Consider the following 17812-nt stretch of genomic DNA (forward strand, 5'->3'; position numbering starts at 1 on the left):
CTTGAAGAGTGCTAATGAGGAGCTTTGTTTGATATAGATAGGTAGTTTATTCCAGAGTATGGGAAGTCTCTGGGACAGGAATCTATCACTCCGGCATGTTCTGTTTATTGTGGTGACAAGGTTTAGGTCCCTAGAGCATGTAGCTCAGAAGGATTGGGATTTCTTTAAGTGGAGCATGTCCAACAGCTCTGGGTTTGACATAGCTTTGTATGTTAGGCAGAGATCACCTCTGAGTAGACGATATGCGATGGAGTAAAGCTGGAGTTTTTTGAGACGGTCTGCATAGGGCATCTGTTTGAGGCCAGTAATCCTCTTTGTGAGGTATTTCTGCGGCCTTTCCAGTTGTTGTAGATGTCTTGTGAGATACATACCAAAAGGGGCGTTGTACTCTATAATGGGTCTAATGAGTGATGAGTAGAGGGGAACAATGACCTCTTTTTTTCTGGATGAGAAACCTATTGTGATGAGGTGTGCCACGTAGAAGGATTTCCTGACTACTGTGGTGATGTGATTATCAAAGGAGAGACTAATGTCCACCTGTGTCCCAAGGTCTCTTATCACACTTTCGGTGTTAAGTAGACTACCGCCTATGTTGTAGTTCATGGGTACAGAGTTTTTACCAAAGTGGATGACAATGCACTTGTTGGCAATGAGCTTGAGGCCATGGCTTTGACACCAGGCATCTGTCTCAGTGAGGCCCTTTTATAGGATGTCCACATCGTTAGGAGTTTTGATTATGGCTCCTAGTTTGCAGTCATCTGCGAACTTTGTTAGCCAAAGACCTTCTGTGTTAGCCTGTACTTCAGAGAAGTAGATACCAAACAGGAGAGGACCGAGGACTGAACCCTGTGGTACTCCACTTGTCACTGGTCTGAAGTTGGATTTGGAGTCTGCTACTTTAACAGTGTGGGTTCTGTCAGTGAGCCAGTTGGCAACCCATCTTGTGTCATAGGGATTTATACCTAGTGTAGTGAGTTTATCTATAATTCCAGAGTGGGGGATGGTGTTAAAAGCTTTGGCAAGATCTAGATAGGCTGTGTGAACCACCTTACCCTTGTCTACGGCTTTGGTGACTGCTTCAAAGAAGTCTATCAGGTTTAGGAGACATGATCTGCCTTTTACAAACCCGAACTGGGTGGGATCCAGAGTTTGGAGATTACCAATGTCTTTGTTTATAAGTTCCATGATGATACGTTCCATGGCCTTGCAGACCAGGCTCATCAGGCTAATGGGGTGGTAGTTCCCAGGGTCCATGGTGGCTCCCGCCTTGTGGAGTGGGATAACCGTTCCTGTGCGCCATTCAGCAGGCAAAAAGCCTGAGGTGAGGCTATGATTGAACATGGTACTTAGGTGGGGTACCAGTTCGTTCTGTAGTTCGTGTAGAATGCAGCCTGGGATGTTGTCTGGTCCCATGGATGCTGTGTTCTTGGCTTTGGAGAGTGTGGTTTTTACCTGTGCAGCTGTGATTACAGGAACTTTGCATTCTTTCGGTATAGAGATGGGCTCTTTAGGGGGTGAGAGGGGGGTAAAGTTAGCACTGAACCTATCTGCCAGGATGTTGGCAATATCAGTTGGGTCTGTATATTTAGTGCCATTGTGCTGTAACTCAGAGCAGATTTGAGTGTTGCCATTGAGATTCTTGACATAGCTATAGAATGCTTTGTGGTTGTCTTTAGAATCAGTGGCGATGTTGTTTTCATAACTAGCTTTAGAGGATTATATCAGGCATCGCAGCTTCTTACTGAGGCTGACCAGGGAGCTCCTCCACTTGTGTGATTGTGCTCTCTTTTGCAAGAGTTTCTTCCTTCTGTTATACAGTTTGTTTATGGTAGGGGACCACCAGATTGGATTCCTTTTTTGGAGGATAGCGTCTTGGTTCTGTTTGGGATAGCACGATCCATGCACTCATGTAAGTGCTTATAAAGTGCAATTGTGTAGGATTCAGTAGTCGTAACTGCATTGTCCATCTGCATGGGTGTCATGAAGTTCACCACTTCTGTCTTAAGAAGCATGAAGTTGTCTTTGGAGAAATTTTTTACCATGGTTTCCTTAATGGGGGGTGGAGGCAGGATGTGGATATCTAGGATAATTAGCTTATGGTCGTATCGGACCAATGAGGCGTTGACTTCAGGTGTGGCACACCGGTCACTCATATTGGTAATGACTAGATCTAGGATATTATTGCCCCTGGTGGGGGTGTGGATAAGTTGATTGAGGGCATTGGAGTTTATGAATTCCAGAAAGCGTTGAGCAAAGGAGTTTGTACATGAGTAGTTTTCCCAGTTAATGGTGGGGTAGTTGAAATCGCCCATTATTAGGGTATTTGGTTGAACCCTAATATTTTCCAGTACATCAAGAAAAGAGGAGTGGGAATCCTGGGGCATGTTGGGTGATCTGTAGCAAGCTACAATTTGGATTGCAGTTTTGCCCAGAGTTAGTTGCACTTGGATAACCTCGGCTGCATTATGCTGAGCAACTAGCCTGGAGGTGTGGATATCCTTAATGAATATGGACACACATCCGCCTTTGGTGTTCTGGTCCAGGTTACATGGCCGAAAAGTGTGGTATGAGTTATAGCCTGGTAGTACAGGGGTGCTCCCTGGAGCCTTGAACCAGGTCTCAGTCATTGCACAGATATCGATGTTCTCCATTTTAAGGAGTGCCTTGAGTGAGTACATTTTGAGATTTAGACTTCTAGCATTGAGTAGCATCACCCTCAGTTTTTGCTTGCCTGTTCCTGTTACGGTGGTGTTTGACTAAAATATCTCTCTTCTTGTGGAAGGCTTTCCCAGAATGGCCAGAAAGGATGTACAGGTGACCCATACGCTTAATTGGTGCATTGTCTTAAATCTCTTTTTTCTTGTGGATGGCTCCTATGGAATGGCCATCAATGATAAACAGCTAACCCATTTGCTTCATTGGTATTGAGAGCCCAGGAATTCCACCAAAACAAATCAACTACAGGTCCTCTGGAATATATATCACAGAGTCTTACAATACTGGAGCCAACTGATGATATCTGGGAACCTAAAAAAAGAACGAAAGAGTGGCACCTAAAGCATTATGAGCACAAGGGATGTATTCAGCAGAAAAGGACAAATTGATGTATGACTTGTGAGAAACTGATAGCCTCAGGACAGTCCGCACCCAAATGGCTCTGGAATATTTTTTAATCAAAACATGCAACACTACCTGACTGTCTGACCAAAAACAAACTTTCCTTGTTGGACAATTTACCACCCAAATAAGCATGAATTAAAAATAGGTTATGTCCATTTTTCACTCTGGGTACCATAAAGGCCAAGGAAACAGTGCCCCTTAAAAGAGGCACCCCTGCCATGCCATCCTGCTGCACACGTAAACAAGTTGCAAGGCATCTATTGATGCCTTGTCATACCACAAAATGTCAGTCTGTTATACTCTGTCAAGAAGGCAGAGCACAAGTGCAGCTCCAGGCTCTGTGGTGCTTCTGGTATCCACTGAGTAGCAGATTATCCACAGATCTAGTGAAAGCCCTACCCAGCACTACCTCACAACACAAACTGAGGAAGACCCAAAAGTTCCATTGCTGCTCTAACTCTGACTTTTCTATCTGACAGAAAGTCTCCAAGCATTGCTCTCAGCTTGAAGCAGTTTGAATTAGCAGGATGCTACATCCAGTTTCAAACCCAGGATGGAGCAGTGGTGCAGCAGTTTGTGTTGTCACCTCACAGAAAGAGTTTCTCTGGTTCAATTCTTGGCTGGGGTGCCTTCTGTTTGTCCTCCCTGTGTTTGTGTGGATTTCCTTTTAGTGTGCTAGTTTCCTCCAAGATTACAAAAACATGTGTCTGAAGCATTTCTCCCTGGGCCTGTGCTGAAAATTGGTGTGTTCCAAGTGACACTTTCCCAGTAAACAAATTATAAATACATAAAACTAAGCACTTAACTAGACCTTCTGTTTTTTTCCCATGCCTACAGGAACCTATATCCAAGTATTCTTTTGTCTCCAGCTCTCCTTCCCACACAATCAAAAATAATCAAGATAATGTACAGCCCTGTGCTTGGGAACTCACTAATGCTAGCACCAATGTAATGCTATGCTGAACATTGTGAAGGTAGTACATGCCATGGATAAGCCCATAAATATGGTCATATCAAAGAATTACCAGGTTTCATGACATGCAAAGACCAGTCCTACTCCCTGAGAGGAAATGAATGGCAGATCCAGCATCCAGTCTATTAAGCCAAAGATCCCTAAATGGCAAATGATCTATGTTACATCATCAAGGAAAGTGTTCTGCTCATCAGCCTCACTCTTGATTATGCAATCATTTATGGGCACCTCTTGAGGAAATGAAAGATGATGAATTAAACAGAACTTCTATCTTTCTTTCATCTTTGCACCAAACCCAACATATAAGTTCTGAATGAAGGAAAAAGGGTGAATTTGAAGGGGCTTCAACTCTACTCTCACATTCCTTCCTTATCCAAAACCTTCTGCACTACTCTATCCCTGCCTTGCATTGACCTAAGGTTCATACAAATTACCCCTTCTGTGGCCAAGTCTGATTTGATAGATAACCCTGAGCTGACACCCTGTAATAACTCTTGGGTTACCTGCCCGTCTTGGTAGTGTTTTAACAGCCAAGCTATGCTATCAACCTTAACATGTGAGTGGGTACAAGAATGCCAATTGAGAGCCACAAATGCAGTTTGATACCCTGAAGCCATGAAAAGAAGACCTCTTTCTCACTAAAAGGTTTGACAAAGTACCTCATGGCTTGTTCTGCAGAGTATTATCCAGTATTGTGTCTTTGAACACATCCTTAGATCAACATTTAACAACTGAGTGACCACCACTGCAATGAGAACAAATATAAGCAAACTTGCAGGACAGCTAAGAGAATTTTCTATTATTAAAACAAAACCAGGGTTTGGGCTTGTGCTTTATATGATCTCCTCCTTCCTAGTGGTCACTTGGTCTGTTGATCATGACCACCCATTCATGTCTCTGACTGTCACTCTTCCCATTTCAGGGACTTATTGACTGCCTTGTGTTTACAGTATTTTTGGGCAAAGCAATTCCTGGCCAAACCTCTTTTCAGATGAATGGCTTTACGTAATGCTAACCAATATGCCAAGAATGGTGGAACATGGTAGGGTTTTTTTTTTAATGACCAGCACCAATAATACACAAAACCAACAAACCAATTGTCCCAAGTTTTTACACTAAGCTTGTTTGATTTTTTCCCAAAACTGCCAATGCTGACTCTAAGTCTCTAGTCCTGTGGCCATCCATATCTATGATGTGCTAAATAGATATACTAAATCAAAGATGTTCATATGTTACCTCTATCATATCTTCTCTTTAATGGAAGAGGGATGGGTCATGATCATTGGCCACTGTCTGTGGAATTGATTAAACTATGATCCCCCATGCAAACTGGTGAAGCCTGCAGCAAGCCCCTATGCCTGCATGCCCATTAAGGACAAGTGCGAGAATGATACACTTCTGGGACCAGTGACCCATGAGCTTCCTTCCCTATAATCTGGGTGATTTGTTGCAGCTGTATATAATTTTTTACCAAAGACTAGTTTAAAAAGGCTGGACCTCCCCTTCTGGTTGAGCACCTCTATAAAGCCACCCCCCTCCAATGTTTATCAGCTGCCTGTACCTCTCCTAAACCTGAGTGATTCATTACCTGTAGGAGATATAGGTGGTTGGTTCACTTGGAGCTGATGTTTTGGGTCTTTTTGCAATTTTTGCCTTGCCTTCTTGGGTGGTGGTTCTGCTTCTGCAGCTGTGGAGTCTGTGATTCGCTGATTCCCCCTCTTGGAGTGACTCTGGGAGGTATCTTCACTGTGCTCAGATCTTCTGGCTACAATTTCCTGGAACATGGCATCTGTTGGACTGTTAATTATTTCCATGCACTACACATGCCCTCCAATGTCAACATGGTCCTGAAAAGAAACAGCAGTAGCCAACCTTCAGTATAACTGCAATGCCTGGGGCCCAGATAACCAGACACATGAATCCACGAAATCTTCCTCTCAAATGTGACCACATCAAAACCTGACCTTTAAACTCTAAATATTTAAATAGTTTCTTTATTTTTTGTAACTATATAAAGACATTCTTAATACCATAGTTGTCAAGGCAAAGGCATGGATCAGCTTGCTATTCTAGCAAATAAAATTCATATTTAAAAAAGCAAACATCCACAATCATACCCACAACCTCCTGTAGCAAAGGCAAAAAAGCTACCATTGTGCCAAATAGAATATGCATTGAAGTGCTTTTATAAGAATATGAAATCTGTCCTAAATATCTAATAAAACATAAGATTTCAGCCCAAACCAACCAGTTGCAAAGGCCCTGAAACTTAAGGTGAACCTACCCAGGTGAATTTGCTAACTGGCTAGCTGGGGGCAGAATTTACCTGCCTGAATAAAGAGTCAGTACTCAACTAATGGACATATGGTCATCTGAACATCTAAGAGCATCGCTCTCAACCTTATGTCTTCATGATGTGGGACACGTCCTCTCAGCTAATTAATAATTTCAACTAGGAAACTAATAATGTGATTTTAATGTTTAACTAAATAATTAAAAGTATTTTAGCAAAAATAATATGAATCAGTAATACTTACCATGGATGGTTAACAGTTAAGAAATTGTTAACAATAACTATGTGGAAAAAACATTTAAGTGTACTAGTACTATGTAGTATATGTAGTATATGTAGTATGTACTAGTGTTATGTAGTATATGTAGTATGTACTAGTACTGTGTAGTATATGTAATATTTACTAGTATTATGTATTATGTGTAGTATGTACTAGTTCTATGTTGTATATGTAGTATGCACTAGTACTATGTAGTATATGTAGTATATGTAGTATGTACTAGTGCTATGTAGTATATGTAGTATGTACTAGTACTATGTAGTATATGTAGTATATGTAGTATGTACTAGTACTATGTAGTATATGTAGTATCTACTAGTACTATGTAGTATATGTAATATATGTAGTATGTACTAGTGCTATGTAGTATATGTAGTATGTACTAGTACTATGTAGTATATGTAGTATATGTAGTATGTACTAGTGCTATGTAGTATATGTAGTATGTACTAGTACTATGTAGTATATGTAGTATATGTAGTATGTACTAGTGCTATGTAGTATATGTAGTATGTACTAGTACTATGTAGTATAGGTAATATTTACTAGTATTATGTATTATGTGTAGTATGTACTAGTACTATGTTGTATATGTAGTATGCACTAGTACTATGTAGTATATGTAGTATCTACTAGTACTATGTAGTATATGTATTATATGTAGAATGTACAAGTACTATGTTATATATGTAGTATGTACTAGATTGACATTTCATGACAAGATGTGGATAATACTGGTTGAGATTCCATTTGTTATGAAACCGTGACACTCAAATTAGATTCACAGCAGGAAGATATTATCAGATAGCTGCACTGCAGTTATTTCACCAAGTGTCATTTTAGCAAATCAGACTGAAACTTTGGATCTTGTTTTTTTAAGACTTCACAAATTTAAGATGGTACCACACAAAAAGGACACTTTGGACATTAAATGACTTTGGAATGATGTGCAAGGTAGTAGCCTGTGGAAAAATTTATTTTAACAAAAATGTAGATGGTAATTATAAATATTGTGCACAATGAAGAAAAGAGACATGCTAGTCAGGTAGAGCAATGTTCAATACCTGTCCCATTCCTTTTAAATATATGTGGCACAGTGGATTAGAGGAGTTCTAGAAGAGAAGGTAAGCTTCTTTGGGTTTATTATAATTGAGTGAATGATCTTTTCACTGAAAAACAATTCCCTCAGTCAAAAAGGCTGAAAGCCCATTTCACTGAAAGAACATTTAATCAAATTTAAAATAAATATAAGCATGATACAGTAAAAAAAAAGAAAACAAAGGAAAAGTTTTCAAAAAGACTTTTTTTTGCAGGAGGGTAAGGCACCGTTTACCCTCCCATGTGGATGGCATTGCTATCATACCACCTTATTTAAATACATTAGCTTCACAAGTCCACAGCATTGTAGAAAACTGAAAATACCATACACAGCATGCATATAGATACCATATCAGCAGTGATTACGTATGGTAACCATACAAATCTTCTAAAGTTCCTTCTTAGTCCTCTAGGTATTTTATAGTTTGTGACATGGTCATTCCATCAAATGAAAGTGATCCGGTACTATGCTGATGATTTAAAGCTCTGCAGCAAAGCTGATGTGCAGCATAACGTGGAAAGCATCAAACACAACATGCAAATTTGTAGGAGCGGTTGGTTTATGACAAAAAGAGGGATTCAATGATTTTTCAAAGTAATTGGCTTACTTAGCATCCAGTGGCAAGAATACAGATGTCCCGGATTATATATAGTAGGGAATGGAATCTGAACACACTGATAGGTTATCAGAGAGGGATCACATTTTTGTTATACAAAGGTAGCTTTAAATGCCACCCATGTGCATTACTTACATATGTACTGACAAAGCTGATGGGTTTGCTGACACTGAAACAGTTTAATTCATTAGAGTTAGTTATATGCTAATTCAAACTCAAAAGGTTTAGTATATGCTGCATGGTGTGTGTGTGTGTGTGTGTGTGTGTGTGTGTGTGTGTGTGTGTGTGTGTGTGTGCGTGCGTGCGTGCGTGCGTGTGTGTGTGTGTGTGTGTGTGTGTATATTCATTTGAAAATATTTGTATGTGTGTGTGTGTGTGTGTGTGTGTGTGTGTGTGTGTGTGTGTGTGTGTGTGTGTGTATTCATTTGAAAATATTTGTATGTGTGTGTGTGTGTGTGTGTGTGTGTGTGTGTGTGTGTGTCTGTCTGTTGTATGTTGGAAGCAGTGAGAGAACATTGCACATTAGAATTTTGGAACATCTACAAGCAATTTACATGTAGGAGGAAGCTGACCATGAATGTCACCCTTTGCATATTTTAAACAAGGAAACAAGAGCATCTTGGAAGGAAATGAACATAATATGTTTTTAAATTACCTGACATAAAGGATGGAAATGCAGATCAAATATATACATATATATTTATATTTATATCTGATCTATGTATATGTACATATATGGGATATATACATATATATTTATATTTATATCTGATCTATGTATATGTACATATATGGGATATATACATATATATTTATATTTATATCTGATCTATGTATATGTACATATATGGGATATATACATATATATTTATATTTATATCTGATCTATGTATATGTACATATATGGGATATATACATATATATTTATATTTATATCTGATCTATGTATATGTACATATATGGGATATATACATATATATTTATATTTATATCTGATCTATGTATATGTACATATATGGGATATATACATATATATTTATATTTATATCTGATCTATGTATATGTACATATATGGGATATATACATATATATTTATATTTATATCTGATCTATGTATATGTACATATATGGGATATATACATATATATTTATATTTATATCTGATCTATGTATATGTACATATATGGGATATATACATATATATATATATTTATATCTGATCTATGTATATGTACATATATGGGATATATACATATATATTTATATTTATATCTGATCTATGTATATGTACATATATGGGATATATACATATATATTTATATTTATATCTGATCTATGTATATGTACATATATGGGATATATACATATATATTTATATTTATATCTGATCTATGTATATGTACATATATGGGATATATACATATATATTTATATTTATATCTGATCTATGTATATGTACATATATGGGATATATACATATATATTTATATTTATATCTGATCTATGTATATGTACATATATGGGATATATACATATATATTTATATTTATATCTGATCTATGTATATGTACATATATGGGATATATACATATATATTCATATTTATATCTGATCTATGTATATGTACATATATGGGTCTACTTCAGAAGACTGACAAATCAAAAGACTAAATCCCAAAAGACTGAAAATTGAAAACACTGAACACATTTTAATGCAGGGTGCAAGCCACCCTACACCTGTCGTGGGGGGGGGGGTGTCCCCCACTCCCCTGCTTACTATATATATATATATATATATATATATATATATATATATATATATATATATACCAACTCCAAGATCACACAACAGTAGATAAGGGGCAAATTCCATCATTCAGTATTTTGAATTTTCAGTCTTTTGTGATTCAGTTTTCTGTTTTTTCAGTCTTCTGAAGTACACCTATATATATATATATATATATATATATATATATATATATATATATATATATATATATATATATATTCACTTTAGAATATTGAAAGCCCATAACACTGAAATTCAAAACACTGAGGCCAAAATCTTGAAAATTTAAAATACTGAAAACTCAAAACATTGAATTCCATAACACTGAAAATACATAAGAAACCAACATTTAATATATGCCAGCACAACTACATACAGGAACAAATATAAAACATATTTCACCTCTCCAGCTATAAACAGGGGGCAAGCCTCCCATACCCCCCACTACTTAAATATATCAACTCCAAAATCATACTACACAGAAAAAAATGGCAAACATACAATTCCACTCTTCATTATTGCCTGTTTAAATTGTAAAAAACTGTCCTCAGCCTTGTCTTAGAAAGACTGCTTTACTGTTAAAACATTACACATTACTATATATCGCTGCGATACTTACTGGAGTTTCATAGGAAACCTCAGTCATGTTCCCTTCTTACTTGCTATTTTGCTATACTAAATTATAAGTATAAATACATGCTTATATATATATATATATATATATATATATATATATATATATATATATATATATATATATATATATACATGCATAGAGAGCGAGAGATGTGAAATCAGTTTTTTATCTATTTTAACTGATTGAATGAAAGACTTATTCTGCCTGTAAATTAGATGATTCTTTTTTTAATTTTAAACATAAGTGAACTATGATGTACCACAAGTTTCATTTTTACTAAAAAAGGTTCAACTGAATATGGACACATTTTTATATTATTATTATACTTCAACCACATACCCCAATTGTAAGATAATTTATCATAACGTGGCTTAAAAGAAGGCTGTGTTCTTATTTGCAACATACCTCCCAACTATTTAGATCTTCTCTCAATGTAAAGATTTTTGCCTCAAAATTCAATCTGTTTCTCATAAAAGTTTTGGTTTTCTGTCAAATCATCAGGATGAGCTGAGGAATTAAATTAGTAAATAATGTCATACATTTGAGTTTCAGACTTCATATCATTTAGGAAAATGCATTTTAATACATACCCTGTTATTCTGACAAGTTATCAGAGCAATATTTAAAATGTGTCCCTATTCTGGGGCCTTTATACCTCCATTATGTCACGCTTTATCCAGATTTCTTGGCCTAAGAAGTTGAGTGGATGGCTTTGCTCCCGGAATACAGGTAACAACAAGGGATAGAAAAAAAGGAAAGCAAAAGTCCAAAGCACATCTTGTGCTAGTACCATAGATTGATGGAGCCCAGAATGTGGTGCAGGTGAGTTGGTTTTGATCAGCCACTCAAGCACTTGATAGTACAGGCTAAGAGGATGGGTGCGCCTACCCTCCAGGAGGGAGCTGGTGCACACACATAAGCATGGCCTCCCTAACGGAAACCTAGAACAACCATGAAGTGCTTCCTGTGGGTGGGTGGGGACATCCTGTTGCCATAACCCCCTTATAGAAGTCAGAGGTGGTAACAGTACTGATGCTCATTGCATGTCCCACCCAGACGTTGTCACTGAGTAAGTACAAGGGGCTTAATTAAAAAAAAAAAATCAATCCAGCCTTATGGCTGCCTTAATAATGGCCTGTGACAGCCATCGCTTATCCTCTGGTGACTGGGGAGAAGAATGAGCCAGTTGGTTGGGACTGAGATGATGACCATCAGTGTGGGTAAAATAATAAAAAAAGTCCACAAGCTTATATAAAGAAGACACAACCAAAATATCCTTGGGAAAACATAGAAATATCTGTTCAGAGGTGTTTATTTTCAAGGTATTACAGAGGATCTGTAAAGTACCCCTGCAACACAAAACTCTTTCAGGTAACTGCCTAAAGAATGCTTAGGGATACACAAAGTTTTAATGCTACATTCAGATAAAAATAACACTGTTTTAGAGAAAAACACAGACTGTATGAAATAATAAATTGTAACTATAATTATGCTGTCAGAACTGCTCAGTCCATAAAGATACTCCTTGTTTTTCTTTTATTAACTGTGCCAGTTCAATATTGTACTGTGCATGAGTGAAAAACATTTCAACCCCTTAGAAACTAAATAAAAAGTAGAAAGGAAATTGGAAGAATGGAATTTAATGTGATCTGTAATGTAAGGCAGTATCTCTACGTCTGCATTTTTTAGAAACGTATCTCCCACTTATGCTTTGTTTTCGCATGCAACTACTAGTGTTTAGAATATTGACACAAATTAAAGAAACTACTGAAGAAAATCAGTAGTTAATTGTGACATCTAATCTCAATATATATATTATTTTACATATCTTTTGTTTGCATAACCATTCAAGGTCTTTAATAACCCCTAATCATTATTTTATAGTGACCTCAGTGAAAATCAAATTCAGGCAATTCCAAGGAAGGCATTTCGTGGAGCAGTTGATATTAAAAATTTGTAAGTATGTTTGCAACCTTCTTTTTAACAGTTAACAGCTAATAATACAATGGATTTATTATTTAACTGATGAATTTTGAAGAAAACGGTGTACTTTTGTAGCGACAAGACATAGATAATTTTTATTATTATTATAATAATAATAATAATAATAATTATAATAATAATAATTATTATTATTATTATTATTATTATTATTATTATTATTATTATTGTTGTTGTTGTTGTTATACCCTTTCTTCACAAATATTGCATGACTGTTTGGCAGAAAGATGCTTTAGTACTGACAACCTTTGACTGACTCAGAAAGAGAATTGCCCATCACAACCAAGATTTTATGAAAGTATGGCAGAAGTGATAAAGATAGTCATATAGATAGAATTGGCAGCACAAAAAGTCTGGCTCTTGAAATTTAGGTTTAAAAATTCTGAAACTAGTTAATCTCTGCAAAACCTTAAGAAGTGTGATGAAAACGCTATGCTTCCATATCCCCCCATGGAAAGTTCTATTTCATGCATCCACGTTTTTTTACTCAAGCTGGTCATAACAGAGGTGGCAACTGGAGTACAGTGGGGAACTTTTACAGTCCTGGACTTGTCACTCTGACTAACGGACTACACTTAAGTCTGCCTATAGTCCTCACACACTGATTGGTGGAGCAGCATATAGTCTAGCATTTTGCAATGCTGTACTTTCTCCAGCCTCTAATTATGGTCACTACAGCAACAGATAAGGCTTTTGTCCTTCTCCCTGAGATGGAGCCTGCTTACCATGTTGTTTTTCATTAAAAACTAAGAAAAATGTGGATATAATATAAAAGAAATTTAAATAGCAGATAGATTATCACCATCAGGAAGAGGTAAAAATAAAAGTGATAATAAATAAGCAGTTTTGGCAATTTGGCTCTATTTATCTGCATTTATTTATTGACGTTTGTTTACTGTGTTCACTGGGAAAGTCCAACTGGGTAATAAGAAACTTGATAAATTTCACAGTGAAACATGTCATCTGTAAATTATGGGACAGAGACTTTAGTGCTGCTTTCCACTCTTGCCCACACAGTGTTAGTTGTTCTATATCAGTTTAACATTGCTGCTATAAGAAAATGAATAAAGGTTGCTGTACCACTGCTAGCAAGTCATATTGCCTGACATAAAAGCAAAGCGGTGTCACACTAATCATACAGAAATTGTATGAATTGTGTTTCACTCTAGACTGAAGCTGCTGCAAAATGAGTAAAGCACCTAAATATTCCCACCATCAACGCTTTTCTGACCTTTGAAAATATACAGGTTTGTGTGATAACAGAAACCTGGTTCCAGTGCAGTGACACTCTTTGTTTCTTTACCAGTTTTAATACCTGTCATTTGCTCTGACCTTCTGGTGAAGGTGGTTGCATTTCCATTGGGGATATGACTGTATTCATTTGGAATCTCATCACCTTGTGGATCATCCAGCAATAAAATGCCTATCTTTAAAGAAATCCATCTACTGTATTATTGATAACTGTAGAATCATTTCTATACCTTCCACATCACATAATACCTATATAAGCAAATGAGAAAACTTCACACTTCTTGAGAATTTAACTACCCATCCATAGCCTGGCAAATATGCATCGCAAACAACATATATGTGCAGAGGTTCCTGGACATCATCAGGGCTAAATCCTTAGACAAGATACCACTACCTCTGCTAGAGGCTCAACATTCTTTCATACAAATATAGCATCAATATTCTTCACACTTATGGTTGCCCCATCAGTGGTCAAATAAAACCACTGCACTGTTATTTTGTCCCATGAGAATCCTGCCTAAGACGTCCTCCAAGCCTTCTGTCTCAGGGATTTATTTAGGGCCACTCTTCTTGCACTCTATGATGACCTAAAGACATTTAAAAACTCTCCATCCAAGGGATACTCCCAACACTGATTTCCCTTCCTTAAACTTCTCTATCAAGGCATGTGTCGTCATCAGTCATGAATAGGTCACTTTAGAGACCAGCCTCTATGGCATAGCCCCCATGTCAACAAGTTATGTAACTTTTACTGATTTTGTTATGCTTTGCTGATCAGGATAGTTCCACAAGGCCAACAAGATCTTTTTAAGGGAGAAGCAAGGTAGTATTGCATGTTAATTGGAGGAAATTTCACCTGGGCACTTGGGAATTTCCCCTACTCCTTTTATACAGGGAGGCATCTTGCGATCATACTTCCTGCTTCTGTTCTAAGTGGGAAGGCGGCTTAAAGTAGCAGGGGGCAATAGTGAAATATTAAATATGGAAGTGCAAGTGACTTGTGAAGCTAGTGAATGTGGAGTCAACAACACAGCTGTTGAATTGATTAACGAGGTCATTGTGGAAGGAGCGTGCAAGGATGGTGAGCCTTGTATAAAGCAAGATGGCATTGCTGCTATATCAGAAGAGGCAGGTAAGCCTTTACAATGGCAAGAGGTGGATGTACAAAGAGAGGCAGTCATGCTTTTATGTCATTAGGATATCAATAAAGAGGCATCAACACAGGATTGTGCTGTAACAACCCTCCATTCGGGAGGCTTGCAGGATGTGTACTTAAAAGAGATGGTAGACCAGAGTGAACCAGAAGTGAGATGGCAGCCTCATGGGGTGAAATCATGGAGAAGATACAAAAAGAGGAGGTGGCAGAGGTTGCAATAAAAGAAGAGATTATATGCACAGATAGTAAAAGAAGGAGAAAGACAAGAGGAAGAAGTGAAGGACACAGTGAAGAAGAAATATGTGATAAGGTTAAGTACTAAAGAAGAAAAAGAGCTCAAAAGGTATAAGGTCTGAGACACTGTGATTGCACCACTGGGTATTTCATCCAAAGAGGTAAGAGGTTCTATTCACATAAAGAAACATACTGACACATTTTATTTTAGACTGGACAGTAATATGGAAATATGTTTAGAACTGTATGAATTCATGGAACTCTTATGTCATGAAAACATTTCATAGAGAAATTAAAAAGAGAATTTTGTTGCAATTTAGAATGGAGGATTTAAAAGAGGTATTAAAGGACTATTTAAAGATGTTATATAAACAAGTTATGTACACAACAAAAATATATGATGATAGAGGTTTATGGACTAGGGGTTCGGAATTTGGGGTATTATTTAAAATGGAAAATGAAAATGTTATACATATTCCAAGTGTAATAAATGTAGATGGTAGTAGAAATTTTGTTAAATACAGAGGAAACTGAAAACATACTTATTTTGTGGAAAAGATGATCATCTAATCAGTAATTGTGATGAAAATGTTTTATTTGTAGTAAGCCAAGGCATGCAGCTAAGACATGTGATATGACATGCAAAAAATGTGGAATAACGTGGCATGTATGGGTGGGCTATGAAAGAAATATAGAGGTTATTGAACAAGAACACATACACGAATCTGTATGTAACATAGAAAGAAATGTAGAAAAGGAACATGAAAGACAGATTACTATACAAGAAAATAGTAAATAAATAACAGTGGATGAAAAAATGATACGAATGAAGAGGGATATGTAAACTGGCAAGTAGTAAGGGGAAAAATTCTATAGGGAAAAGGGTAAAAGAGAGTAAAAGGAAGTTTAAAAGTGTAATTGTGAAAGAAAGTAAACAAGGCAAAGGATAGATGTGGAAGGGGTTAATAATTTTACTTTAAAAGAAGGCTGAATATTTTAACAATAAATGTTAATAGTATAAAGAATATTAAAAGAAAAATATGCATATTAGAATGGTGTGCCTCACTTGATATGTATATACTTGCATTAGAAGCTACAAAAATATTAGCAAAAGAAGAAAGATTACATACTGGAGTATTATGGGGTAGAAATATTATTCGGAATATGTGTAAAGATATATGTTCAGGAATAGGTGTGTTATGCCAGGAAAATATAGAACTTTTATATTTTATGATAGTAACATTGGGAAGAATAATGGTGATAGATTTAAGGTGCAAAGCAGATATGTATAGAATTATTGCATTATTAATACAAAGAAGGACACGGAGATACTGTTGAAACAAATCAAAATTATGTAGTAGTTAATATGGATATAATATTAGTAGGGGACTTTAGTTTTAATCTAAGAATAAGAAAGCAAGAAGGAAGTGATGTTAGGATTGTATATGAGATAATAAAAGGTGGAAGGCTATGGGAAAATAAACAGTGTACTTATAAATGAAATGAGATAAAATGGAAATTGATTAATTTCTAGTATCTAATACATTGAAAATTATGCAAAAGGAATAAAAATAACATGTTTTTCTGATAATTTAGCCATATGCTAGAAGTACAGGAGAAAGAAGGATATATAAGAGTAGGCAAAGGCATTAAAAGGCTTAATGAAAAAGACTTAGTGAAGAAGATAGGAAAGAGATTAATAAATTATGGAAATATCATATAGATATGAGAATGTTTTATGAAAATTGGATGAGTTGGTGGATAGGTTTTAAGGAAAAGTACAAAATGTGTTTTCTGGATTGACAAGCTGGGAAGAGAAGGATAGAGAAACTGAAATATAGACAACTGATTCTGTAAGTATTTAAAGAAATATTATGAAATATATTTTTTTATGAAAGTAGAAGAAAATATATGAAATAAATCAGGAAAAGATTAAGAAATGTTATATATACAAATATATTTCTTACAAGAGAAAAGGGAAGAGGTTACTCCATATTTGAATAAATTAATAAAAGACAATAATAAGGGAATTAAAGAATAATGAAGGAGAAAGAATGACTACACAAGATGGAATGCTTGAGGTAATTAGGAAGTAAATAAGGAATACTTTTGTAAAGAAAGAGATAAAAGAAAGACAAAAATGGAATGTTAAAAATTAACTTGGGAGGATAATATGAGTTTGGAACAATATATATCTATAGAAGAATTAAATGGAATTTTAAAAGAACTTAACTTGGAAAAAGCTACATATGTATAATACTATGGAAGAAGGGCAAAACGTGTATTTTGTGGAGGTATTAAATGAATGGTTAGAGATAGGAGTGGTAGGAAAAAGAAATATGTACTGGGATTATGAAATTTATA

At 36.1% G+C, this 17812-nt stretch overlaps 1 protein-coding gene across 7 annotated transcripts in view; it reads left to right on the forward strand.

The window, feature by feature from the left end:
* SLIT2 (slit guidance ligand 2) overlaps positions 1–17812 on the forward strand; it is a 1414056-nt gene that overhangs the window by 909373 nt on the left and 486871 nt on the right. For all 7 annotated transcript variants that reach the window (XM_044062070.1, XM_044062072.1, XM_044062071.1 and 4 more), the window contains exon 5: positions 12691–12762. In XM_044062070.1, coding sequence (XP_043918005.1) covers positions 12691–12762 — 72 coding nt within the window. The remainder of the gene's footprint in view (positions 1–12690; positions 12763–17812) is intronic.

The sequence above is a fragment of the Protopterus annectens genome, chromosome 2.part1 (genome assembly GCF_019279795.1).
Source record: "Protopterus annectens isolate FY-2018-M chromosome 2.part1, PAN1.0, whole genome shotgun sequence".
In the NCBI taxonomy this organism is placed as follows: domain Eukaryota; kingdom Metazoa; phylum Chordata; order Ceratodontiformes; family Protopteridae; genus Protopterus; species Protopterus annectens.